This window comes from Panulirus ornatus, chromosome 4 (assembly GCF_036320965.1).
Source record: "Panulirus ornatus isolate Po-2019 chromosome 4, ASM3632096v1, whole genome shotgun sequence".
NCBI classification, from domain to species: Eukaryota; Metazoa; Arthropoda; class Malacostraca; order Decapoda; family Palinuridae; genus Panulirus; species Panulirus ornatus.
In genome coordinates, this window is record NC_092227.1 from 64,367,712 (window position 1) to 64,393,892 (window position 26,181).

At 42.9% G+C, this 26,181-nt stretch overlaps 1 protein-coding gene across 1 annotated transcript in view; it reads left to right on the forward strand.

The window, feature by feature from the left end:
• LOC139766738 (uncharacterized) overlaps positions 1–26,181 on the forward strand; it is a 1,106,342-nt gene that overhangs the window by 735,408 nt on the left and 344,753 nt on the right. The window contains 1 exon segment of the mRNA XM_071695663.1: positions 20,485–20,649. Coding sequence (XP_071551764.1) covers positions 20,485–20,649 — 165 coding nt within the window.

The window sequence follows — 26,181 nt, forward strand, 5'->3', positions numbered from 1 at the left end:
TCGTGTGCACTAGTGGTTCTTTTCTAAGTACTCGTATAGCGAGCGATCCCAGTACTGTTCCAGCGATGAAATTGTTGGTACCGTGGTCCACTTACTGGTTGTCTAGTATTTGACTCATGATGGGAAATCTTGTACGTGGCACACTCGTTAACCGTGGCTGTGGTGGATGGACCGACGTACCTGAGGACTGAGGGAACTCGTTGATCGTTCATCTCTGGAGTTAACGAGCTAACTTGTTACTGTTTATAACTCTGATCTAGATTTATATGATGGCATAGTTTATTCATGGTCCCCTCCAGAGGTCATTTTGTTTTGTATGTACGTTTAGATGAAGCTCTCGCTGCTTCCTCTGGCATTGTCGAGGTCGGTTCGCGGTTGCGTTTCATCTGCTGGTTGGTATAGCATTATTAACCAACGTATCCTAAATCACTCCACACACTCGGGTCTGAAGCGTTAGAACGGGCAGACTCCCGTACAAGGAGACTTGACCAACGCTATCATGAAGACTCCTCTAGGTTTATGTCTCGCCAAGATTTCCTCTTTTTTTATATTGTCCCGAGTTCATTCACCAGTCGTACAGGACTACGCCTTTTTTGTGGTTACATCGCGAATGAAAAGCCATCCTCCGGCGGCAGTGGACGGAAAGGAGTACAGTCTCGTGGAGGTCCTCACTGCTAAGGGGTCAATCACCACCTGCTTCTGGTGGGAGCTTGAACTCAGTGCTGAAAGAACCCCATAAAAGGGGTCAAGGGGTTGTATAATCATGTCATTCATTTACCGTTAGATTTCTGATGACTGACAATGATGTGTAGGATTGTACTTGTTGCACTAGACCGCACGTGGCATGTGGCCTCTAAGTGGGCAGAAAACGAATGACTCTCCTTTCCCAGAGGCACTGCCCAATAGCAGTATTGTACGACGTTTTGAATTCGCGAAGTGACTGAATTTTTCGTGTGTGTGTGTGTGTGTGTGTGTGTGTGTGTTACAAGCCTTGAATGAAATAGTGTGAAACAGTGATATCACTTAAAGGTAAACAAGGTGAACAGTATTATCTTCTTGAATAGGTCCGACGAATTTCGAAATGATCACTACTTCTGTTGTTTCAGTAGCGTTGGTAAGCGTGAACGTGAGACATATTTCCCAATAATTATGGCAGTCCCACTTTATATGGTTATTCCTAATGAAATAAGACCTCACTATATATCATTCAGTACGACAAATTATTGGAAATGTCACTTACATTCGATACATTACAATATTATAAAGGGAAGGCTACCAGTGCGTGATCAGATCAATGTACATTTCTCTAAATACTTCGTCAGTAGTGTAATTTTGTCTCGCACAAAAACTGGTAAGATTTTATTTTTCTTAACAGTATTACAAAAAGTTTAGTTTGGCTACGGAACGAGAAGCGGAAATCAGCTCGCACTGGAAGTGGGTACGACAAGTTTTCATACTTTCAGCAAAACTTTTGATTCCTAAATATATTCGCTCTTAGGGCCATATTGACTAAGCCTGATGTATGCATGTATTTGTATACGTGAGTGTGTTTGTATTGGTATGTGTACATCCGAGTGTACGTATGTGTATATATCCGTATGTGTGTGAGTTTGGTAAAGTGTGTGGAAGAAGAAAGTTAAGAGTAAATGTGAATAAGAGCAAGGTTATTAGGTACAGTAGGGTTGAGGGTCAAGTCAATTGGGAGGTGAGTTTGAATGGAGAAAAACTGGAGGAAGTGAAGTGTTTTAGATATCTGGGAGTGGATCTGGCAGCGGATGGAACCATGGAAGCGTAAGTGGATCATAGGGTGGGGGAGGGGGCGAAAATTCTGGGGGCCTTGAAGAATGTGTGGAAGTCGAGAACATTATCTCGGAAAGCAAAAATGGGTATGTTTGAAGGAATAGTGGTTCCAACAATGTTGTATGGTTGCGAGGCGTGGGCTATGGATAGAGTTGTGCGCAGGAGGATGGATGTGCTGGAAATGAGATGTTTGAGGACAATGTGTGGTGTGAGGTGGTTTGATCGAGTGAGTAACGTAAGGGTAAGAGAGATGTGTGGAAATAAAAAGAGCGTGGTTGAGAGAGCAGAAGAGGGTGTTTTGAAGTGGTTTGGGCACATGGAGAGGTTGAGTGAGGAAAGATTGACCAAGAGGATATATGTGTCGGAGGTGGAGGGAGCAAGGAGAAGAGGGAGACCAAATTGGAGGTGGAAAGATGGAGTGAAAAAGATTTTGTGTGATCGGGGCCTGAACATGCAGGAGGGTGAAAGGAGGGCAAGGAATAGAGTGAATTGGAGCGATGTGGTATACCGGGGTTGACGGGCTGTCAGTGGATTGAATCAAGGCATGTGAAGCGTCTGGGGTAAACCATGGAAAGCTGTGTAGGTATGTATATTTGCGTGTGTGGACGTATGTATATACATGTGTATGGGGGGGGGGGGGTTGGGCCATTTCTTTCGTCTGTTTCCTTGCGCTACCTCGCAAACGCGGGAGACAGCGACAAAGTATAAAAAAAAAAATATATATATGTATATATATATATATATATATATATATATATATATATATATATATATATATATATATTATATTATATTTATGTATTCATTTATTTATATATATCCCTGGGGATAGGGGAGAAAGAATACTTCCCACGTATTCTCTGCGTGTCTTAAATGGCAACTGAAAGGGGAGGGGGGGGGGGGGGGGGGGTGGAAATCCTCTTCTTCCGTTTTCTTTTAAATTTCCAAAAGAAGGAACGGGGAAGGGGGCCAAGTGAGGATATTCCCTCTAAGGCTCAGTCCTCTGTTCTTAACGCTACCTCGCTACCGCGGGAAATGGCGAATATGTATGAAAAAAAGGAAATATATATATATATATATATATATATATATATATATATATATATATATATATATATATATATATATATTATCCCTGGGGATAGGGGATTAAGAATACTTCCCACGTATTCCCTGCGTGTCGTAGAAGGCGACTAAAATGGGAGGGAGCGGGGGGCTGGAAATCCTCCCCTCTCGTTTTTTTTTTTTTTTTCCAAAAGAAGGAACAGAGAATTGGGCCAGGTGAGGGTATTCCCTCAAAGGCCCAGTCCTCTGTTCTTAACGCTACCTCGCTAGTGCGGGAAATGGCGAATAGTTTGAAAGAAAAGAAAGAATATATATATATATATATATATATATATATATATATATATATATATATATATATATATATATATAAAGTTTGTATGTGGTTGGGTACATATGAGAGCATGTGTCACACATATGAACGTCGCAAGTCACAAAAACACATGTTCGAGAACTAGTGATATTTTTTCAAGGCAGCGTTAAGACTGACGTATCTCGTCCACTGCCTCGACCATCACGTGAACTCTGGGCCGATGACGCTGGCGGCGGTATTGTCCAGCCTGCAGGTGGAGTGGGTCACAGGTCACTCAAGGGCGACCCTGAAACCTGTGCGGGGCGTGAGGAAGCCACTTTAGAAAATCATATTGTCGTTCTTGCTACTTCCGGACAGTTTGAATAGAAAACGTGGGGAGGGAAGTAAAGTTTTCTTTTTTTTAGTGTGCAAAAACTGTAGAAACCAGTCTGTGAAAACCTTGTCCTTCTTGCACGTCTGTAAATATGGATGTTTGTCTATGATCATTTTTAGCGAATTGTATCTTGAAATGGATGTATGGACTTATTCTTCGTATGTAAACACTGGCAAACGTATATCTGTTTTACGCACACACACACACACACACACACACACACACACACACACACACATATGTATTGGTCCCTTAATTAATGCGTTTCAAGAAAATCGCATGGAAATCAAGGTCTTGTATATCAATCGTGTTAGTACGCAGTAAATATGATGGTTAGGTTACAAGCGTAGTTAATGTTCGTATCCTTCGAATCCTTGTTAGAGGGAAACCATGTTTATTGCAATGTTAGAGCTGTTATGGTGGACCAGACTCGAGACATATCATCCCAGCCTGTCCACTGTCTTGCTGCTCGAGTTATTAGGGTATTGAACACCCAGCGAGGATGGTGTGTGGGGAAAAAGAATGTAGCGCGAAAGAGAAAACGGGTATAGTAAGTGCTCTTATGGTAAGCAAAAAGAAAACGGGCATAATAAGTGTCCTCACAGTGGGAGAGGAGAAAACGGGAATACTGATGGTTCTAATATTTTGTTGTTACGCTGGACTGACCCATTCTTTAATATTTCTCATTGGTTTCCTTCCATGTAACAGACTATAAAGTTCATCCTACACAGTAGTTAGCTAACTTGAAAATTACACCAGTAATAAAAGCTTGCAGTTGAACATGTAATTTGGATTATTTCTATATCAGAATACAAAGAAATTATTTAAACCGTCATTCATTACGTAACCATGTCAAAATGATGAAATCAGTTCAGCAGCAGGGATAACGTTTTTCTCCTTAGTATATATCATTAAGAAGGAGAAAAACTGATTAGAAAAAAAAGATGTGAATATAGTACATACGTAGTTCAGCAATGCGAAGAGCAGTTCAGTATCGTTAACGAACAGCGTCTAGTAACTCGCTTTTGTTTCTAAGTTCATCACTAAATACTGTTTAGGTTAATTTAGTTAACATATAATATTATGTACACTTATTCATTCTCATTATTTACTCTAATCATTGATATCAATAATTCACTCAGTTTGAATGACGTATTCATATATATACTGTAATGGACCGGTGTCTTTCGACATGCGCATAGTTGCCAGACATAAGAGCAATTCAAAGGTATTAATGAATCTAGAATTACAAATAAGTTAACGTCTTCATCGCTTACATAATTAATATTGTTAATGAATATTTCAAAGACGTTAAGTATATTTACCGTGCAGTACATTATTGATTTCTATTTAAAGATAGTGCTGCATGAAATGTTCGTAGGAGTAAACTGGCAGCGTCCACCTCCGCTAATCATGAGCGTCTCATTTGCTGCTCAAATTCGGTGTTGGAAAGTTGAAATTGTACTCTTCATACTGTACCATGCACAGGAAATTTTCGTATTAAGAAAGGTAAGAGTGTAATTTTTATTCGTGTATATATATATATATATTTTTTTTTTTTTTTTTTAGACTTTGTCGCTGTCTCCCGCGTTTGCGAGGTAGCGCAAGGAAACAGACGAAAGAAATGGCCCAACCCCCCCCCCCATACACATGTACATACACACGTCCACACACGCAAATATACATACCTACACAGCTTTCCATGGTTTACCCCGGACGCTTCACCTGCCCTGATTCAATCCACTGACAGCACGTCAACCCCTGTATACCACATCGCTCCAATTCACTCTATTCCTTGCCCTCCTTTCACCCTCCTGCATGTTCAGGCCCCGATCACACAAAATCTTTTTCACTCCATCTTTCCACCTCCAATTTGGTCTCCCTCTTCTCCTCGTTCCCTCCACCTCCGACACATATATCCTCTTGGTCAATCTTTCCTCACTCATTCTCTCCATGTGCCCAAACCATTTCAAAACACCCTCTTCTGCTCTCTCAACCACGCTCTTTTTATTTCCACACATCTCTCTTACCCTTACGTTACTTACTCGATCAAACCACCTCACACCACACATTGTCCTCAAACATCTCATTTCCAGCACATCCATCCTCCTGCGCACAACTCTATCCATAGCCCACGCCTCGCAACCATACAGCATTGTTGGAACCACTATTCCTTCAAACATACCCATTTTTGCTTTCCGAGATAATGTTCTCGACTTCCACACATTTTTCAAGGCTCCCAAAATTTTCGCCCCCTCCCCCACCCTATGATCCACTTCCGCTTCCATGGTTCCATCCGCTGACAGATCCACTCCCAGATATCTAAAACACTTCACTTCCTCCAGTTTTTCTCCATTCAAACTCACCTCCCAATTGACTTGACCCTCAACCCTACTGTACCTAATAACCTTGCTCTTATTCACATTTACTCTTAACTTTCTTCTTCCACACACTTTACCAAACTCAGTCACCAGCTTCTGCAGTTTCTCACATGAATCAGCCACCAGCGCTGTATCATCAGCGAACAACAACTGACTCACTTCCCAAGCTCTCTCATCCCCCACAGACTTCATACTTGCCCCTCTTTCCAGGACTCTTGCATTTACCTCCCTAACAACCCCATCCATAAACAAATTAAACAACCATGGAGACATCACACACCCCTGCCGCAAACCTACATTCACTGAGAACCAATCACTTTCCTCTCTTCCTACACGTACACATGCCTTACATCCTCGATAAAAACTTTTCACTGCTTCTAACAACTTGCCTCCCACACCATATATTCTTAATACCTTCCACAGAGCATCTCTATCAACTCTATCATATGCCTTCTCCAGATCCATAAATGCTACATACAAATCCATTTGCTTTTCTAAGTATTTCTCACATACATTCTTCAAAGCAAACACCTGATCCACACATCCTCTACCACTTCTGAAACCGCACTGCTCTTCCCCAATCTGATGCTCTGTACATGCCTTCACCCTCTCAATCAATCCCCTCCCATATAATTTACCAGGAATACTCAACAAACTTATACCTCTGTAATTTGAGCACTCACTCTTATCCCCTTTGCCTTTGTACAATGGCACTATGCACGCATTCCGCCAATCCTCAGGCACCTCACCATGAGTCATACATACATTAAATAACCTTACCAACCAGTCAACAATACAGTCACCCCCTTTTTTAATAAATTCCACTGCAATACCATCCAATCCTGCTGCCTTGCCGGCTTTCATCTTCCGCAAAGCTTTTACTACCTCTTCTCTGTTTACCAAATCATTTTCCCTAACCCTCTCACTTTGCACACCACCTCGACCAAAACACCCTATATCTGCCACTCTGTCATCAGACACATTCAACAAACCTTCAAAATACTCATTCCATCTCCTTCTCACATCACCACTACTTGTTATCACCTCCCCATTTACGCCCTTCACTGAAGTTCCCATTTGCTCCCTTGTCTTACGCACCCTATTTACCTCCTTCCAGAACATCTTTTTATTCTCCCTAAAATTTACTGATAGTCTCTCACCCCAACTCTCATTTGCCCTTTTTTTCACCTCTTGCACCTTTCTCTTGACCTCCTGTCTCTTTCTTTTATACTTCTCCCACTCAATTGCATTTTTTCCCTGCAAAAATCGTCCAAATGCCTCTCTCTTCTCTTTCACTAATACTCTTACTTCTTCATCCCACCACTCACTACCCTTTCTAAACAGCCCACCTCCCACTCTTCTCATGCCACAAGCATCTTTTGCGCAATCCATCACTGATTCCCTAAATACATCCCATTCCTCCCCCACTCCCCTTACTTCCATTGTTCTCACCTTTTTCCATTCTGTACACAGTCTCTCCTGGTACTTCCCCACACAGGTCTCCTTCCCAAGCTCACTTACTCTCACCACCTTCTTCACCCCAACATTCACTCCTCTTTTCTGAAAACCCATACTAATCTTCACCTTAGCCTCCACAAGATAATGATCAGACATCCCTCCAGTTGCACCTCTCAGCACATTAACATCCAAAAGTCTCTCTTTCGCACGCCTGTCAATTAACACGTAATCCAATAACGCTCTCTGGCCATCTCTCCTACTTACATAAGTATACTTATGTATATCTCGCTTTTTAAACCAGGTATTCCCAATCATCAGTCCTTTTTCAGCACATAAATCTACAAGCTCTTCACCATTTCCATTTACAACACTGAACACCCCATGCATACCAATTATTCCCTCAACTGCCACATTACTCACCTTTGCATTCAAATCACCCATCACTATAACCCGGTCTCGTGCATCAAAACCGCTAACACACTCATTCAGCTGCTCCCAAAACACTTGCCTCTCATGATCTTTCTTCTCATGCCCAGGTGCATATGCACCAATAATCACCCACCTCTCTCCATCAACTTTCAATTTTACCCATATTAATCGAGAATTTACTTTCTTACATTCTATCACATACTCCCACAACTCCTGTTTCAGGAGTATTGCTACTCCTTCCCTTGCTCTTGTCCTCTCACTAACCCCTGACTTCACTCCCCAGACATATATATATATATATATATATATATATATATATATATATATATATATATATATATATATATATATATATTATATGTATATATATCCCAGGGCCGATTTCTATGAAAGATTCTTGGTGTTAGCCGGGACCTTTGTCAAGTCCTCTTGCAGCCCAAGGCTGTTCTACTTCCATTAGCAGTGAAATGTAGACTTCTTTGGAGCGAGAAGTTTCTTTGACGGGCCTGTGCTAGGGCATGGCGTGTGTGTGTGTGTGTGTGAGGTGGTTGCACGACCGTTATGGTTTGGTTCCGACCCGAGGGGTGGGGGGGTTGGCTGACCCTAGGGGGCACCAGGCCTGAGCTTTTTCTTTTTTTCTTTTCAAATCCCACTTGATCCTGTTTTAATTGTAAAGCGAACATTCTTGTTCTTAACATTTTTTTTTTTTTTTAAATAAAATACACTACATGTATTTTGCTTTATGAGCTCGTTGCTGTTGTTAGTTCTACTTCTTTTCCTTTCGCTTTTAGTAAGACATACAGTTAGAGAAAGAGAAAGAGCCCCAAAGAACATCGCCGGATCCCATTTTCAAAGAAGTTTGATGGTGGTGGTGGGGGGGAGAGGGGGTTGCTGTTTAGGCCTTTGTCCCGCGGCTCTTGCTGGCTTTCGAGGTGAAATTGCCGTTTGGGACATCCGCCTGGGAACTGGGATTGTGGTTACGGGGGGGAATCACAAAAAGTAGGGATATGCTACTGATGTGGACAGAATCGTTCAGATTACATCAAAAAGAATTTAAACTCAACCCAACCGAACTTGACAATCCCAACCTAAAATTCGTTGGATGGTGCCACGAAACGGTAATGATACCGGCTTTCGACATCTCTTTTGTAGGTTTTCAGTGTCTTCAGTCTTGAATTTATTGTGATATACTGATTCATTGTTTGTAATGTTGTAGAGATGAGTGGTGTCCAGAGAGTGCTGATGGGAAAGTGTAACTTGTACGTGCTTCGGGAGTTTAGGTTCTAAAAGGATATACGTCTGGCAGGGTGGTGTTGCAGACGGGTTAGGGGGTTGGGGGAGTGATTGCATGTTAGGTTGGGCGGATCTGTGTGAGTTTAGGCTGTTTGGGTGAGCTAGGAATAATCTTTTATTTTTGCTAGGGGTTTAGTGGACTCTTATGGTTCGGTTTAAATGATTAAGGTAAAGCGTTACAGGGAAGTGAGTGCTGAACATATTGAGGTGGGATTATGCTGGGAGAATTTATGATTAGTTTTTGTCGGTGTTGAGTGCTTGTGGTTGTTAGACAGGCAGTAATTGTTATACGTGTTCTGCTTTTGTTTAGAGGTTTGTTGTTAATTGCTTTTGACACGGTGGATGGCCAGTTAGGTAAGACGCACTACTGTGTTGAATGGAGGAATTGCTGGTAAAGGTTACTAAGGGTTTATTTTTCTTGTTCAAATTTGGTGCCAATGATTGTTATGAGGGCGTTTATTTTTTTGTTGTTTTTGTTATGGGAAGGGAATTTCATCTTTGTGTGGTAACTGAAGCCCGGAATAGTGGGAATTTTGTTCAGTGAGAATGACTGGATGGAGGTTGAATTCACGTTTGGGGTTAATAGGTGATTGAAGATTTTTATGGGGCTTCATTTTTTATTAATTTAAAAAAAAAAATTTTAGCCAGTGTTTTGATTTTTCATGTATTTTATCGCTTGCGTAGTTTCAAGATACGGTGATGTGATTTTGAAGGTATTCTGCATATGAATGTATTTTCACAATGTACCCTACAGGAAGTGATAAAAAGATATTATAGGAGGATAGTCGAGAGGGTTGGATAAAGAACAACCATTTGGTGAATTTTATTGTAGAATATGAACATCCTAAAGGTGAAGTGTTTGAGACTTTGGCTTGAAGATAAAATTGTTTTCCCGCACATTTTCGTCACTGTTGTTGTGGGTGGTGTCAAATTTCTCTTGTATGTCTTGTTACAGTCTCGAATACTTTGTATATCTGTTGCTACTAGTACTGTGGTAGGGGGAAGAGGTTGAAACCATTTAGGATGTCTTGTGTGTGTGTGTGTGTAGTGTGGTAGCGGAGTGATTGTGTTGAAACACATTGTGTAGGAGAGTGAGGTGCTAAGCTGGGAGCTTTCATCCCTCTCGATAGCTAAGACTAGGATGTCTGAATGTGCGTGGATGGAACCAATAGAAGATGGGAGGAGATGAAGATAGCATTTTTGAGGAGAGGAACCTGAATGTTTTGAGTGCGAGGGCGAGAGCTTAGGAAGGGGTATCACTTCTGTTGAAGGGGTTATAGAATGAGTGAAACAGTGTAGAGAAGTGAACCCCAGGCTGATGAAGGAAGAAATGAAAGTGGATTACGACAGGTGAATGATTGTTGGTGGGCGAAGGATGGGAGGTGTTTAGGAAAGCACTGACTACATGTGCAAAAGAAGTTTGTGGAATGTAGGGTGTGGTATGTGTTCATGTGAAAAATGGTTGCGAGTGTTGGAATGAGGAAGTTACATTGCTAGTGAAACATGAGAGAGAGAGATGTAGGATTCCTTGCAGGGAGGAGTGCAAGGGAATGGGAGATGTACAGGAGAAACGGCAAATGAGAGTTTGGGTGAGCGGGTATCAACAAACTTCTGGGGAAATAAGATCAAGTTTTGAGAGGAGGTTGAGTGAGTGGACAAGACAACAAATGGAAACATCAGTGAAGGGGGGGTAGATGAAGAAGTAGTAACAGGCGGAGCCGAGATGAACAGGATATGGAATGAATATTTTGAGATACAGTTGAATATGTTTGATGACAGGGTGGCAGGTGAGGGATGTTTTGGACATGGAAGGTATGCGAAGTGAGAAAGGCTTGGCGAGTCAGTTGGTGAAAAGAGAAGTGGTGGTTGAAGTGCTTGAGGATTGGCTGAATGCCTGTTTAGTGCCACTGAGTATAGCAAGGAGGACAAAGGTGAAAGTTTGAACTATAAAGGTATGGATTTGTTGAGTGTGCCTGGTAACTTGTATGGGAGAGTAGTGACTGAGTGAGTGCTGGCATGCACAGACTTTTAGATTTAGAAGCAATAGTGTGGTTTCAGGAGTGGCAGAGGATGAGTGGATCAGGTTTTTGCTCTGAAGAATTTTTGTGAGAAACATCCAGAGAAACGGATGAATTTGTATGTGATATTGATCTGGAGAAGGCAAATGGAAGGGTTGATAGGGATGCTCTGTAAAAGGTGTTACGAATATCTAGTGTGGGAGTGAAAGCTTTTTGAAGCTGAGAGGAAGTTTTACCAATAGATTAAGACGTGTGAACGAGTAGGTAGAAATGATGGTTCTTGGTTCTCGTTGGAGGTGGGTCTGCAGCAGTGGTGTGTGATGTCACCTTGGGTGTTAATCTGTTTATGGGTGGTGGGTAAGGGAGGTGAATTTAAGGGTTTTTGGGAGTGTGTTAGGTCTGCAGTCTGTCAAGGATTGGGGGGACTGAGAGGTATGTCTGTTATTGTTTGCTGATGACGCGGCGCTGGTGCCAGATTTGGTTTCTGAGTGTGGGAGAGTATGTGAAAAATAGAAAGCTGAGAATGTGAACAAAAGCAAAGTTATTCGGTTTAGCAGCGAAAAGCCCGGGTTATTTGGGTTGCGAGAGAATGTAAGAGCAGCATGTTTATTAGTATGACAGTCCCAATGGTGTTGTGTGGATGCGAGGCGTGGGCACTAGATAATAAGTACAGGACAGGGTGAATATGTTGGAAAGTGTCTTTAAGGCAACAAGTAGTGTGAGCAGGGTTGATCGAGTAACAAATGATAAGGCTGGAGAGAAGTAGGATTGCGATAACTGAAGAGAGTGTACTGAAATGGTATGTACATATGGAGAGAATGACTGAGGAGAGGTTGAAAAAGAGGTTTTAGTTTTCTGAATTCAAATGAACAAGGGTTAGCAGAGACTGAATGGGAGATGGAAAGGGGACGACATGGAGCGTGTAAGGCGTGTTCAGGATAAAGTGAATCTGAGCAATTTCGAATGCAGTGGATGGCGTGCTTTCCACGGACTGAACCAGGGTGTATGAAACTGTCTGGGGGAAACCACGGAAAGGTCTGTGGGGCCAGGCTGTAGATATGGGCTGCGGTTTCCGTGCATTATGCTCGACAGGTAGAGTGGATGTGAACGATTAAAGCCGTTCTTTGTCAGTTGTAAACGTGGGACTTCGCATGTATGAGGTTACACAGCGAGTGATGGGTCAAGACGCGGTTAAATCATTTCAGTCGAAGCAAAGGAGTGCATCGTCATCGAAGAACTTTTCAATCCAAATGAGACCATCATTTTCCTGCTACTGTATGAAGTGGCCTTTGAGCTGAAGAGCTCTGGGTTGAAAATGTATTGAGAAAGTCTCCACTGTGCAGTGGGTTTATAGAAATAAGGGGAGGTTAAAAATGACAGTCTTTACACAGGCAGTGGATTGGCAGTTCACTTTGACGGTGGTTAAGTAGTGGCTATTCTTGTGGCGGTCAGCACGAACTGTGATGTGCTCGAGGCGGTTGTAACAAACTTTAACTCGGGACGAGATATCTATGGTTGAAGGGGATGACTGTGGCGTGAGAAGTGCAGGAGGTTCATCCCGAACTGTCGGCTTTGAAAGTTTCGAGAGGACCAATGTATTGAGCACCCCTTTACAGATGGTATAAGGACGATTATGCATTCCCTTATCTGTACATTTTATCAGTAGCCCCAGTTACGTTTAGGGTAAGGAGGAAGACCAAGTAGGGGAGGCTTCTGTAGGTTTAGGATGACTTAAGGTCGTGTAGAGGATCGAGCTTAGGCTCAGGAAGTCCAGGTGGCTCGAGTCTGGGGATGATCTAGGCACGATGGCTGAGGTATGATGGTGGTGTGACATAGTCACTTTAAGCCCAGGTTAGCGTCCTCTGAATAAAGGCATATATGGCTCACATAACTTCATGTGCATTACCGTCCTGTTATCCTTTTTCTTACTCTTCCATGTCATTCCCTCGTACCTAACGTTTTCTCTTTTTTATCCCGGTAAGTATAATTTCCCGTTCCTTGAAGATTTATCCTCTTCTCCCACCTAATTTCCACCCTCTCCTTTTTTTCCCCCACTGCCTCACACTTCCTTCATCTGGCTCTGTCTTCTTTTCATTCTATCCAATCTTTCTCGCTTTTCTCTCTATACTTTGCTTTCCGCTTTGCAATCCTTCTTCATTTCCTTCCCAAACCCTCAGCTCCTCCTCCTCTTAGTCGTCTTCTGCCTCTCAAGTTCATCGTAAAATGCTCCACAAGTTCCTGGCGTCCTTCTGCAAACTTTGCATACTCATGTTTATAACGCGTTCTGTTTACCGCAGTAACCGACGTAAATACGAGTGGAATTTGCATGTGGCTGGAGTATTTTGAAGGCAGAAGCCAAGGTCTTCCGCTTTCTTTTTCTTTTGTTTTTATCCTCGGATTTATAGCTTTGCTGTATCGAGAACTTTACGGAATCCATTATTTGGTTTTTCTCACCCGCTGCCACCAGTCTGGGGCAGGGAACAGCGCCCCTCAGCCTAAAGGAGCGTCCTTAGTATTGTAGTGTTCGATGGCCGCCAGAATACAATGACAACTCAGGCTGCAATCTGCATTCTCAGGTCAGATCCTGTACTTTCAGGCCTTAATCTTCATTTTCAGACCAGAGTCTGCACGACGGACTAAAGTGTACATTTTCATGCCACAAGCAGTAGCCTCAGGCCACCGACAGTCCACACTGGCGGGTTAGTGTTTAAACACTTGAACCTCACTATACACGCTCAGGCCACAGTTTTCATTCTCGGACCATAGTGTGCACTCTCAGGCCACAGTCTACAGTCTTAGGCTACAGCTCAAGCTCTCGGACAGCAGTCTACACTCGGGCTACAGTCTGCACTCTCAGTCCACATGCTCTCAAGCCACGGTCTACACTCTTAGGCCCACAGCTTGCACTCGACACTTTTTAGCTGCTGTCTACACTCGGGCCACAGTTAACACTAGTCTACAGTTTACACACCTGGTCCACTGTCTACACCCTCAGGCTACAGTTAGCACTCGGTCCACTTTCTACACTTGTCACACTGCACTACAAGGCTGAAGTAACCACAAAACAACTTGATATTCTCCTTTAAGTACACACACACACACAAACAGGTCGATACTTTCCATACGATATATTTTGCACAGTATATCACACGTTCCCTACGATAACTCCTGCACTGTCTTTGAAGGAAAAATCGCCTCTACCGTCTCTAAATGACATAGTTCAAATTACGTAACAGCAAGATGTCTCAGCTTCGCTGCACGTCTCGGCAAAAAGTTACCGACGTACTTCAAGGCTTTCATTCTAGACCCGTTTTCTTTTGTATTACCCCTGACTGATGTAGGTCTTCGTGTCTGGTGATATTTGTCAAACAGACATTGTTTGCATCCGTCGTTGTGTATACAAACGTTGTTTTCATCGGTATGCACAAACGTTAGCTATATTTACTCTTGTGCACAAACGTTTGCTGCAGCCGTCAGTGTGCAGATATTGTTTGCAGTCAACAGTGCAGTAGTATCTGTTGTTTACGTCCATAAATGAGCACCGCTAATATTATTATTATTATTATTATTATTATTATTATTAGTATTATTATTATCAGTAGTATTTATTGTTTACGTCCATAAATGAGCACCGCTAATAGTATTATTATTATTATTATTATTATTATTATTATTATTATCCATCTTCGTGCATAAACATCGCCTGCATGGAACAGTGGGCATAAGTATTATTTGCATCAAGCAGGAAGCAGAGATTCTGTTTGCTTCCACCATCATGCGCAAGTGCTCGTTGCATCCATTTTCGTGCACAAATATAGTCTGCAAAAATATGCACCAGAATTTTTGCTCACATTTATGATCACAAACGTCGTTTGTAGTTATATAAACTTGCTTGCATCCAGCCGTGTGTACAAATATCATTTAAATCCAGAAGTGTGCTGGCATTTTCTGGTGTACACACATTATTTTCTGGTACATTTTCTGAAGTATTTTCCACAGGATCATCTCCAAAAACCTCTCTCAATATTTTGGGTGATGGTTATACGAAATAGTGTACAACACCCTTCAACAATTTTCCGCAATATTTTATAGAGTTTTCCCTTTTTTTTTTTCTGTGCGTTTTACGACATTATCCATAATGATATCTTGTACATCGTATTACCCAATATCAGCCCCAGTATTGTCTACGATATTTGCCTCGGTATCACCAATATCATCCCGAATATCACCCACAATATTCTCGTACTTTTATCTTGCTGATTGTAATATTCATTATTAATTGTAATAATCTTAAATGTGTTCCATAGTCTGGTTCACAATGTCACCCACAAAATATTCCATAATATGAACCTCACTACCTGACACGATATTTATTAGCGTCGTCTTATGTAATTTAGCGTATTCTCTCATACGCATTGTATTATACAGTATCATCTACTGGATAATGTAAGATAGCATCATACCCTATGATTTTTTTTTTTAATTTTCTGGACACCAACACACACATTACGTTCTCGGGTCCCAGTTAACACTCTTGGTCCACTGTACGCTGGTGTTGCAATGCGGTTTTTATTTCTGATTTTTTTTTTCAATATATGCATTTTTTGATGAAGATAGACGCCACTGGGTATTAAGTGAGGCAGCAGAAGCGTGTAGAATTTTTAAGCGACCGTTGGCGTTGCATTTTTTTTTTTAACAATTTTTTCTATAATGATTTTTATCATGTTTTATGGTTTATTGTATTGTAGCTTGTGACTTTTTTTTTTTTTTCTAATTTCATTGAGCGTGACCATGGGTTTAATGGCGGCTGCTCATGGTGTAGACAATGGTTTAATATTTGAATCTGCATTTTGCCGTTAACAGCGGCGTGCGGTATTGCGCATGTGCACAGTAGCCGGAAAAGGATGACAGAGGTCGGTAGAGGTCCTTGTAGGCGCTAGTGTACAATACAGCTATTTCATTAGATGTTGTTACAAAGTTAATTGTATTACATTAGTTTACAGTTACTGCACATGGAAATCATCGTATCTGATGCGAAACGCGGATGCTATCAATTACTGTAGGGTTAACAATGGAAACGTTTTACCATTATTTTAGGTTATATTTACACCCGTTTCAAAACCATTAAGTATTCCCACAATGTGACATACTATGCGTGTCCACATCCCTACCCGGACAGTACTACATCAGCTCGACCCAGTGGTTCATTTAACTTAATCTTGTTCTGACAGAAAACGTGTATCTATTTTATCATTTCCCTCTAGTCACATAGTGTACCCGTTAACAGTTAATTGGACGACACGTTAGCAGTTATTCACCCTCGTATACTTGCTACGAATTCAACGGCTCTTCTGAGATAACAGTTTTTATGCATTTATTATCTAATGCAATTTTAGCGAAGGCAGCAGCGTCATCGTGTTCTCGTATATCTAGATCTCTAAGAGGAAATCTACATCTGTGTGATCTGAATTCCTCATTGTTTGTGTCTGGCCTTAAAAGATGCATGTCTTACCTCCGGCTTTTTATGGTGAGAAATGAATGTAATCAGTATCCACCTCCTCAAAGACTATTATAGTTTTCTTTCTCTGTTTTTCTCGGTTGCAGTTGCTGTATTTTTTTTTTTGCCTCAATATTTCATTCACTGCCTGCTACCTGGCAGAGAGAGAGAGAGAGAGAGAGAGAGAGAGAGTTAAGATGAGGATGGCATTATATATTATCCTTGGAAGGTTAAACAATGAGAATTTTTTTCCCCACAGATTTTGTAGCTGTCGCCCAAAAAAGAAAATTGAAGGTAATGTAATTTTCCTGACCTTCCTGACGAAGGTGACGCCTCGGGTGGGGGGAGTCGAGTCTGGCGGGCATGTAAAACGTGAGACTATATATGATCGTAAAACCTAAGCTACGACCCCATCATATCCATAGTTTATCGTCCACAACAAGTAGTTGTGGCGGGTTGTATAAAGTGAGTCGTATACACAGAGGATGAAGTCCCTGCAATGGTTATCTTCGTGATGTTGTTTGTTGTACACAGGCACTCGTGTGCTGGGTCTCTCGTTGCGTGCTGGGTGATGATGTCTTTGTTGTGGCTGGGGAAGCAAGCAGAGGTACTCGGTGCCATGTTTCTAGCGGGAGGGAAGCTGGTAGTGTAGGAGGGTATTCTTTTGTATCTGGCTGTTTACGGGTGTGAGATCGGGAACTCCCTGCGTGTGTGTGGTGACGCATCGCATCGCCGGAACCTTATTTCTCTACTCCTGAATTGGAAGTGTAGCCTCGATAGCTGCAGGAGCATTATGAAAGAATGCTCTGTTAGCATCAGTTATCTCAGATCCTGTGTCTTTTGTCGCTGCATGATGTCTAAGGGTGAGACTTGTGTTTCCCGCTTAGCAATGTATGACTAAACTTGCAATGTTGTTAAATTCTCGTACACGATCTTAAGAGTGAATTTTGCATTAATGACCTTGAAAAGATGAAAAAATAAAATTATTTCACATAAAGCTGAAGATGTTTTCTTATGAAGAGCGTTTATCATATCTTTGATAAGATTTTTGAAATTAAAGACAGGAGTAAGTTTGAAAAAGATCAGCGAACAACCTTCATATGCTCTCATTTTAGAGGTACTTCCAGACCAATGATCCCAAACGAGGTGAAATTCCATGTAGTTTCATATCGCATTTTTCCATATCGTATTTCTATTTCCATTAGGTTTCGCTTGGTTTGGGATGGCAGATCTCATTTCCCTGAACCTGATCAAAGTAAGAACTGTTAGATTTCTTATATTTCAACATGTTCTGCTGAGGAAGGGAAACGCCTGATTAAGCTTACGTCGCTGTTTTTCCCCCAATCTTGTTTGGATGACCCTTTCTGAAGGGTTTCTGTTGTTAACGCTAAGGGTTCCTTCTTCACCGGCTCCTGCATGTCGAGGCTGCGCTACATTCGGTGAGAGGGACTTTAAGACGCCTTTAGAGCGAGATGTTCTATGACAAGAGTCATCTCTGTTTCGTCTAGGTGATGTAGCGTTGCCAAAGGTGAGTTTCCACCCTCGATGTAACCTCATGCAAGCAGAGTCCAGGAGTGTATATATATATATATATATATATATATATATATATATATATATATATATATATATATATATCCAGTATTACAGAATCTTCTCCAACGTTATGTTCCATGAGAATATATGGTTCCCTGGGAAACAACTTGTAAGATAAAGTGATTGGCTCAATTTTCCCTCGCGAGTCTTGTACAGACCGTTGCTCCCGGGGTCTGGTCTTAGATCATTTGCTTTTATGTATTTTCTTTATTGCTTCGTCCCCTGCCAGGAGCTGGCGACAGACGCCCACTGGCTGGCCCGGCCAGAGAGGGGAACCATCGCTCTCTCTATAACTATCTCCAGAGAGGCTCTCAACTCTAGCTTCACCCAGGACCATCGTATTACTATGGTCTCTCTCGATACCTCCTCCCAGTGTTGGAGGTGTTTATGGTGTTAGATGGCAATATAAGCCTCCGTTGATCGCCCTCTTCGGTAGAGACGCTTGGAAAGATAATCTTTTGGAAATCTTTTGCGGCCATATGACGAATTTTCTGACAGCTTTATATGCACGTCCGGGACGAAGAAAATGTTTTATTGGGTTTGCAAACTGCGATTTGGCTGTCGTCCAGTGGTCTTGAGGGACGTTCACGGAACGACTGGCACTGGGGCCTGATCCTCCTTTATCTGAGAGGAAGTTGAATGGAGGGCATTAAGGGCCCCGAGAGCGGTTATAGTTAATGAACTATTGTGTTCAGTCCTTTCGAGCTGCATTCCTCCGAGGGCGACCGAGAATCCTGCCTGCCCTCCTTCCCCCTCGACGCAGGATCTTCACTCACTCCCAACCCACGGTACGCGCGTTGTGCTGCTGGCGGCCGCTGCAGGATTTCTGCAAGGTTGAGGGTTCAGCCATGAATGAATGTCGTCTCTGAGGTTAACGTGAGGAACAGCATGAAGATGATAAAGAGCTGAGGAGGGAAGAAGAATCTTGGAGTGTTTGGGAATTTCTCTCTCTCTCTCTCTCTCTCTCTCTCTCTCTCTCTCTCTCTCTCTCTCTCTCTCTCTCTCTCTCTCTCTGATTAATTAATGACTATGATTGACCAGTCTAATGAACTTTGTAAAGCCAGAGGGAGGAATTGATTCTTCCAGGAACACCAGTTACTTTAGAGTATTCATGATGGTAAAGGACTATGTGAGAACTCACTCTCGTTTATTACCAATGCATATAGGCAAAAATGGAAGTGAAGGTGAAAACATATGAGTGCTTGCGAGCCCTTGTTGTTCATGTATTGATTCAAAAATGTGTGAACGTGAAAAAGCTACAGTCATATGTGTTCACACTGTAATTGTATTAATGAAACAGACCGATTATGAATACAGTAGTTTGGCCGGGGTAGTGTTAGTGTGTGTGTGTGTGTGGAGATGGAGAGGAACCACTGCCGGGTCCATGACCCAGTTGGCCGGCCGCCCCAAACCGTACCACATCTTTAACCTCGAAATTTTCTGACCGGCCAAGAATTTGAGGTCGTGTGTGTGTATGCGGAATGTATTTCTCGAGAAAGCCTCATAAATTCTAAAAGTATATATTCAGATATATTCGTGAGGATAGAAGCATGAAATATGTTGTCAGACTGCTGGCTCCCCCCGATTCTTCGACGCCGACAAACGTATCTATCGAAAGTGGGAATAAGCATATAAATTTTGTGTGTGGACTCTCCTTTTGTCAGATATTCTTGGGTCTCGTTTACTTTATAAGAGTCGCTTGTAGGGCATCAGTTAGGATGCGCAGGCACATTCATTTCCATGGAGAGTTGCACCCTGAAGTCATACATGTATACAGACAGGTACAGACAACCACAGATGTACCGAGAGAGAGAGAGAGAGAGAGAGAGAGAGAGAGAGAGAGAGAGAGAGAGAGAGAGAGAGAGAGAGAGAGAGAGAGATTAAAGTTTTTCCTCTAGTTTTATGCTCGTTTGTCATGAAATCTGGCATCATATGACCCATCCATTACCTTGAGTTACTGCTTTTACGTGTTATATATTTCACATTCCTTACCCATCACAGCATTGGGAGTCTATTCTTGGTGGCCATCGTCCATAAATTCGCATACCTTTGGAATGATCAGAAATATTTCGGTCATACCTCACCATTCCATCCACTAACATCTCTCTGTATATTCCACAGCCCAGCTTCCGCCTGCAACACTCCTACATGGTACTAATCAGTGCCTCATCATGGCGGTGAACTTGTATGTATGAGAATTATATTTGGTGGTCACGCATTTTGTTGAGTAATAAACGTATGCCTTTCCTTTGCTCCTGCAGCTGCTGAAGTCGTCTGAGGAAGTGACGCTGACGGTGGCGACGACGAGCCAGCTGCCGACGTCGGTGGTGGTGGCCCAGACGTACTCGTGGGTGACGCCAGACGGTCGAGCCACCAGCCCCCCGCCCGAGTACAACCCTCGCCTTCACCACCATCAGGTCTCCAGGGTGAGTACTTGCCCCTCGCTCATGACTAGGGTTATTCACGACTGGACTCGGGTTGACTCCTTATACATTATTAATAATTTCTACTTTAGATCGGTTTTAAGAGGGTCTTAGGGGGAAAAGGAGGGAGACGGGTCGTATGAAGACAAGGGCCTGGTATCCAAGCTAAGGTCTGGTGAAATATTCCACAGCAACAGCGTTTTGTACATGAGAGAAAAAAATATATTAAGGGATTTGAGGTAGATTTGACTGGTTTGGAGAGGTGATCACCTCAAGGATGTACGTGAAGTGTTCCTCCTCCGTCATCAGTGTGCTTTGTGAGCACTCATCCAATACATGAGTGAGGGAACGCGTTTGTTACTGTAATAGATCACAGTATGGCTGTGTTCTTTGTTTGTATCTAAGGTAGATATTAAGTGACAGGCAGCCACTGAGCACAGGTATTATCGCTACTGCTTTGCCTGGATGTACGAGGGTTAGTGGCTGTTGGCTAGCAAGCCAGCACCTCACTGGCTGTCAAATACCTGACATTTAGCTCAGGTAGCTGTAGTGTCTGTTTGCCTCACCCACACCTGGGCTGCTGGCTGAATTTCAGTCTACACACACCCACATCCTCTCCTCCTCGCACAGAACACTGGATGACACAACTCACACGACCCGCTCCTCGTAACTCTAGATTTTTGCTTCGATGAGCAATACGCGTTGGCCCTGCCTTGTGCCGAAATCTTATAAATACTCGCAAGATTTTTTTTTTTGTCTCCCTCTCGCGTACATCTTGGTATGTTTGCTAAAAGTCTACGTCTTTTACTATCCTCATATCATTAGGCGATAACTAACTGGTCGAGTGTCCGATCAACTTGGCTCAACGGCTTTAATGATGTATGTTGAAGTCTAATAATACCTCACCTCCCACCAGACCACCCCCTCAAGCCATGACTATATCTGTTGTTGCAGTTGCATCTTTGTTGCGGGGGAGAAAGAATCTCTTGGTCATTCTCCGGTTTAAGATGACTTTATTAAAGTTTCATCTCGCTTCTGTAAGGCTGGCTGCTTTTGTGCAATTAGAAATACTCCTTTTTTTATATATAAGACTTTTAGCCTTTTTTTTTTTTTCTTAGCCGCTTCAGAGTTTAATATGAAAGTAAAGTGTTAAAAAGAATAAGGTCAAACGGGGACGGCTTCAAGAAGGCCCCTTCCCTCCACCACCAACCACCTCCCCTCCCCTCCTAGCCTCAGGAACTCCGGGAAAAGTCGTTTGTTTCTCGGGAAAGGTGAGGGGAAGAGGGAGGGAGGGAGGGGGAAATTGCAGTCCCCAAAGAGCAGGAGAGAAATGCTGGCAATCTGTCCTACCTAATGGCCGGCAGTTTAATTGCTCTGGTCTCCTGCTTGACTCATTGTCTCGTGTATGCGTCCGCATCTTTGTCTCGTTGCGTTACCACTTGTCACACCTTGTAGTGAGTGATTGCTGTATTCTGAGAGCTGTAGTTTCTCTCTCTCTCTCTCTCTCTCTCTCTCTCTCTCTCTCTCTCTCTCTCGTCCTCTGCTGGTTGCTCGATGTTTTATCAAGACACTCCGGGGTCCCAGAAGTTAGTCCACATTATAGCCTTGCCGAAGAGTTATATGAGAAACGTTTTTCCTCAATACTGCAGGCGGGAGGATAAGAGGGGAAGAGATAAACGACAAGATGAAAAGGGGAGCATAAATTTATGGTAAATACTTGAGTATATATATATATATATATATATATATATATAATATATATATATATTATATATATATATATATAATATATATATATATATATTATATATATATATATCCAGTATTACAGAATCTTCTCCAACGTTATGTTCCATGAGAATATATGGTTCCCTGGGAAACAACTTGTAAGATAAAGTGATTGGCTCAATTTTCCCTCGCGAGTCTTGTACAGACCGTTGCTCCCGGGGTCTGGTCTTAGATCATTTGCTTTTATGTATTTTCTTTATTGCTTCGTCCCCTGCCAGGAGCTGGCGACAGACGCCCACTGGCTGGCCCGGCCAGAGAGGGGAACCATCGCTCTCTCTATAACTATCTCCAGAGAGGCTCTCAACTCTAGCTTCACCCAGGACCATCGTATTACTATGGTCTCTCTCGATACCTCCTCCCAGTGTTGGAGGTGTTTATGGTGTTAGATGGCAATATAAGCCTCCGTTGATCGCCCTCTTCGGTAGAGACGCTTGGAAAGATAATCTTTTGGAAATCTTTTGCGGCCATATGACGAATTTTCTGACAGCTTTATATGCACGTCCGGGACGAAGAAAATGTTTTATTGGGTTTGCAAACTGCGATTTGGCTGTCGTCCAGTGGTCTTGAGGGACGTTCACGGAACGACTGGCACTGGGGCCTGATCCTCCATTATCTGAGAGGAAGTTGAATGGAGGGCATTAAGGGCCCCGAGAGCGGCTATAGTTAATGAACTATTGTGTTCAGTCCTTTCGAGCTGCATTCCTCCGAGGGCGACCGAGAATCCTGCCTGCCCTCCTTCCCCCTCGACGCAGGATCTTCACTCACTCCCAACCCACGGTACGCGCGTTGTGCTGCTGGCGGCCGCTGCAGGATTTCTGCAAGGTTGAGGGTTCAGCCATGAATGAATGTCGTCTCTGAGGTTAACGTGAGGAACAGCATGAAGATGATAAAGAGCTGAGGAGGGAAGAAGAATCTTGGAGTGTTTGGGAATTTCTCTCTCTCTCTCTCTCTCTCTCTCTCTCTCTCTCTCTCTCTCTCTCTCTCTCTCTCTCTCTCTCTCTCTGATTAATTAATGACTATGATTGACCAGTCTAATGAACTTTGTAAAGCCAGAGGGAGGAATTGATTCTTCCAGGAACACCAGTTACTTTAGAGTATTCATGATGGTAAAGGACTATGTGAGAACTCACTCTCGTTTATTACCAATGCATATAGGCAAAAATGGAAGTGAAGGTGAAAACATATGAGTGCTTGCGAGCCCTTGTTGTTCATGTATTGATTCAAAAATGTGTGAACGTGAAAAAGCTACAGTCATATGTGTTCACACTGTAATTGTATTAATGAAACAGACCGATTATGAATACAGTAGTTTGGCCGGGGTAGTGTTAGTGTGTGTGTGTGTGTGGAGATGGAGAGGAACCACTGCCGGGTCCATGACCCAGTTGGCCGGCCGCCCCAAACCGTACCACATCTTTAACCTCGAAATTTTCTGACCGGCCAAGAATTTGAGGTCGTGTGTGTGTATGCGGAATGTATTTCTCGAGAAAGCCTCATAAATTCTAAAAGTATATATTCAGATATATTCGTGAGGATAGAAGCATGAAATATGTTGTCAGACTGCTGGCTCCCCCCGATTCTTCGACGCCGACAAACGTATCTATCGAAAGTGGGAATAAGCATATAAATTTTGTGTGTGGACTCTCCTTTTGTCAGATATTCTTGGGTCTCGTTTACTTTATAAGAGTCGCTTGTAGGGCATCAGTTAGGATGCGCAGGCACATTCATTTCCATGGAGAGTTGCACCCTGAAGTCATACATGTATACAGACAGGTACAGACAACCACAGATGTACCGAGAGAGAGAGAGAGAGAGAGAGAGAGAGAGAGAGAGAGAGAGAGAGAGAGAGAGAGAGAGAGAGAGAGATTAAAGTTTTTCCTCTAGTTTTATGCTCGTTTGTCATGAAATCTGGCATCATATGACCCATCCATTACCTTGAGTTACTGCTTTTACGTGTTATATATTTCACATTCCTTACCCATCACAGCATTGGAAGTCTATTCTTGGTGGCCATCGTCCATAAATTCGCATACCTTTGGAATGATCAGAAATATTTCGGTCATACCTCACCATTCCATCCACTAACATCTCTCTGTATATTCCACAGCCCAGCTTCCGCCTGCAACACTCCTACATGGTACTAATCAGTGCCTCATCATGGCGGTGAACTTGTATGTATGAGAATTATATTTGGTGGTCACGCATTTTGTTGAGTAATAAACGTATGCCTTTCCTTTGCTCCTGCAGCTGCTGAAGTCGTCTGAGGAAGTGACGCTGACGGTGGCGACGACGAGCCAGCTGCCGACGTCGGTGGTGGTGGCCCAGACGTACTCGTGGGTGACGCCAGACGGTCGAGCCACCAGCCCCCCGCCCGAGTACAACCCTCGCCTTCACCACCATCAGGTCTCCAGGGTGAGTACTTGCCCCTCGCTCATGACTAGGGTTATTCACGACTGGACTCGGGTTGACTCCTTATACATTATTAATAATTTCTACTTTAGATCGGTTTTAAGAGGGTCTTAGGGGGAAAAGGAGGGAGACGGGTCGTATGAAGACAAGGGCCTGGTATCCAAGCTAAGGTCTGGTGAAATATTCCACAGCAACAGCGTTTTGTACATGAGAGAAAAAATATATTAAGGGATTTGAGGTAGATTTGACTGGTTTGGAGAGGTGATCACCTCAAGGATGTACGTGAAGTGTTCCTCCTCCGTCATCAGTGTGCTTTGTGAGCACTCATCCAATACATGAGTGAGGGAACGCGTTTGTTACTGTAATAGATCACAGTATGGCTGTGTTCTTTGTTTGTATCTAAGGTAGATATTAAGTGACAGGCAGCCACTGAGCACAGGTATTATCGCTACTGCTTTGCCTGGATGTACGAGGGTTAGTGGCTGTTGGCTAGCAAGCCAGCACCTCACTGGCTGTCAAATACCTGACATTTAGCTCAGGTAGCTGTAGTGTCTGTTTGCCTCACCCACACCTGGGCTGCTGGCTGAATTTCAGTCTACACACACCCACATCCTCTCCTCCTCGCACAGAACACTGGATGACACAACTCACACGACCCGCTCCTCGTAACTCTAGATTTTTGCTTCGATGAGCAATACGCGTTGGCCCTGCCTTGTGCCGAAATCTTATAAATACTCGCAAGATTTTTTTTTTTGTCTCCCTCTCGCGTACATCTTGGTATGTTTGCTAAAAGTCTACGTCTTTTACTATCCTCATATCATTAGGCGACAACTAACTGGTCGAGTGTCCGATCAACTTGGCTCAACGGCTTTAATGATGTATGTTGAAGTCTAATAATACCTCACCTCCCACCAGACCACCCCCTCAAGCCATGACTATATCTGTTGTTGCAGTTGCATCTTTGTTGCGGGGGAGAAAGAATCTCTTGGTCATTCTCCGGTTTAAGATGACTTTATTAAAGTTTCATCTCGCTTCTGTAAGGCTGGCTGCTTTTGTGCAATTAGAAATACTCCTTTTTTTATATATAAGACTTTTAGCCTTTTTTTTTTTTTTCTTAGCCGCTTCAGAGTTTAATATGAAAGTAAAGTGTTAAAAAGAATAAGGTCAAACGGGGACGGCTTCAAGAAGGCCCCTTCCCTCCACCACCAACCACCTCCCCTCCCCTCCTAGCCTCAGGAACTCCGGGAAAAGTCGTTTGTTTCTCGGGAAAGGTGAGGGGAAGAGGGAGGGAGGGAGGGGGAAATTGCAGTCCCCAAAGAGCAGGAGAGAAATGCTGGCAAT